This window comes from Apis dorsata, unplaced genomic scaffold (assembly GCF_000469605.1).
Source record: "Apis dorsata unplaced genomic scaffold, Apis dorsata 1.3 scaffold_92, whole genome shotgun sequence".
Lineage (NCBI taxonomy): Eukaryota > Metazoa > Arthropoda > Insecta > Hymenoptera > Apidae > Apis > Apis dorsata.
The window spans coordinates 174,302-176,570 of record NW_006263390.1 but is presented as its reverse complement, the minus strand read 5'-3'; the positions used below and the strand labels follow the sequence as shown (position 1 = coordinate 176,570).

Here is a 2,269-nt window from a genome sequence, read left to right as displayed (position 1 = left end):
GTCGTTCGCGTCCTCGATCGCGATCTTCACCGAGACGGCGATGCTCTGGGGATTGCCGATCGAGGTCGTGTCCAACGCGCGGATCTCCAGGTGATACTCGCTCACGTTCTCGCGGTCGAGGGAGTGGGCCACCACCAGCTGGCCCGAGCTTCGGTCCACGTCGAACGCTGGGAATTCGCTGACGGGCGTGAGAGAGTCCAAGGTGAAGGCCACGCGGCCAGCGGGACCCGCCCCCGACACCGAGCCCACCGCTTGGCCTATGCTCGCGTCCTCCCGCACCTAGATCCCATTTCTTCTTTAATAATCCGCCAAGAAAGTTTCTCGATCGCGTTTCTCTCGGTGGGATAGGAGAGAGAGAGGGAGCGACGAGATCGCGGCGAGATACTCACGTTAAAGGTAAGGCTGCTACTGGTGAAGGTCGGCCNTTATCCGCGAGCGCTAAAACCTCCACTCTCAGCGCGCGTATGCTGTGGCGGGGTGGTCGCCCCGCGTCCGTCGCCTTCACCGACACCCGGTACACGTTCCGTTCCTCGTGATCCAGGACCGCCTTCGTCCTGATCATCCCCGTGATCGGGTCAATGGTGAACACGTTGTACCCGTCCGAGTCTCGATCTAAGAAACATCGATTCTATATACTCATACATCGATTTTTTTTCAAATGCATCATACTCCAAACTTTAAGAAGAATTAATTTCGATTCTCGCGGATCGAGGAAAAGGAAGAGATACCTCGATCTAAGAAACATCGACTCCAAACTTTAATCGAAGATACCTCGACGTAAGAAACATCGACTCGGTATACTCATACATCGATCTTGTTCCGAATACATCATTTACTCCAAATTTTAAGATCGAAGAATTAATTTTGATTCTCGCAGATTTCTCGCGGAAAAGGAAGAGATACCTCGATCTAAGAAACATTGACTTGATATACTTATACATCGATCTTATTCCGAATACATCGTTTGCTCCAAACTTTAAGATCGAAGAATTAATTTCGATTCTCGCGGATCGAGGAAAAGATACCTCGATCTGAGAAACATCGACTCGGTATACTCACACATTGTTTGCTCCGAATACATCGTTTGCTCTAAATTTTAAGATCGGAGAATTAATTTCATTCAATTTTCGCGAATCGAGGAAAAGGAAGAGATACCTCGATCTAAAAAATATGGACTAGATATACATCGTTTGCTCCAAACTTTAAAATCGAAGAATTAATTTCATTCGATTCTCGCGGATCGAAGAAAAGGAAGAGATACCTCGATCTAAGAAACATCGACTCGATATATATCGTTTGCTCCAAACTTTAAGATAGAAGAATTAATTTCATTCGATTTAAGATCTAAGAAACTTTAAGATTTAAGAAACATCGACTTGGTTATACTTATATATCGTTTGCTTTAAATTTTAAGATCGGAGAATTAATTTTATTCGATTCTAACGGATCGAGGAAAAGGAAGAGATACCTCGATCTAAGAAACATCGATTCGATACATCGTTTGCTCCAAACTTTAAGATCGAAGAATCAATTTCCTTCGATTTAAGATCTATGAAACTTTAAGATCTAAGAAACATCGATACATCGTTTGCTCCAAACTTAAGATCGGAGAATCAATTTCGAGGAAAAAAAAGATACCTTTGAGGATAGTGTAAGTGACGGATGCGTTCTCGCCGAGATCGGTGTCCAAAGCCCTGACCCTCGCCACTTCGGTCCCCGGTGGCTGTTCCTCCCTCACGCTGACCACGTCCCCTTGAGGGTCCACGATTTCGGGCGAGTTGTCGTTCACGTCGAGGACCGTGATCTTGAGAGGCACCCTGGCCGCTCTCGACGGAGTCCCTTGATCCCTGGCCTCGAGGACGAGCTCGTGCACCCCTTTCGTTTCCCGATCCAGCGGTTCCTTCGTCGCAATCTCGCCTGAAAATCGAAAACCTTATTTCGACCGATCATCTTCGTTTAAATATACGACAATACAGCGACGCTGGGATACGAAGAAAGACCTCGTCATTTTCCCTTGACAACGGTTAATCGGATAATCGCACGAATTATCCTATTCGATCCTCCCTCTCGCGTATTACAATCGTATACCACGGATGCAATTACGTATCTCGCGAAAGAAAGGGAGGGAAAAGAAGGAGAGAGGGCCGCCGCATTAATAGGTAATTAAGCAAGCGCCTAGTCGAGCGACCGGAACTATTCCAACGTGGAAGGGGGTCGGGATAATAATTCGTGCGCACACAGGGTCGAAAGAAGAGAGAGAGAGAGAGAG

The 2,269-nt window shown here is 46.8% G+C and overlaps 1 protein-coding gene across 1 annotated transcript in view; it reads right to left on the bottom strand.

Annotated features, from left to right (window-relative positions):
• Window positions 1–2,269, bottom strand: part of LOC116185062 (protein dachsous-like) — a gene marked incomplete at its 5' end in the record, with an annotated part of 18,909 nt that overhangs the window by 15,124 nt on the left and 1,516 nt on the right. Inside the window, 4 exon segments of the mRNA XM_031508597.1 lie at window positions 10–279; window positions 390–427; window positions 430–612; window positions 1,639–1,917. Of these exon segments, the coding sequence (XP_031364457.1) occupies window positions 10–279; window positions 390–427; window positions 430–612; window positions 1,639–1,917 (770 nt within the window).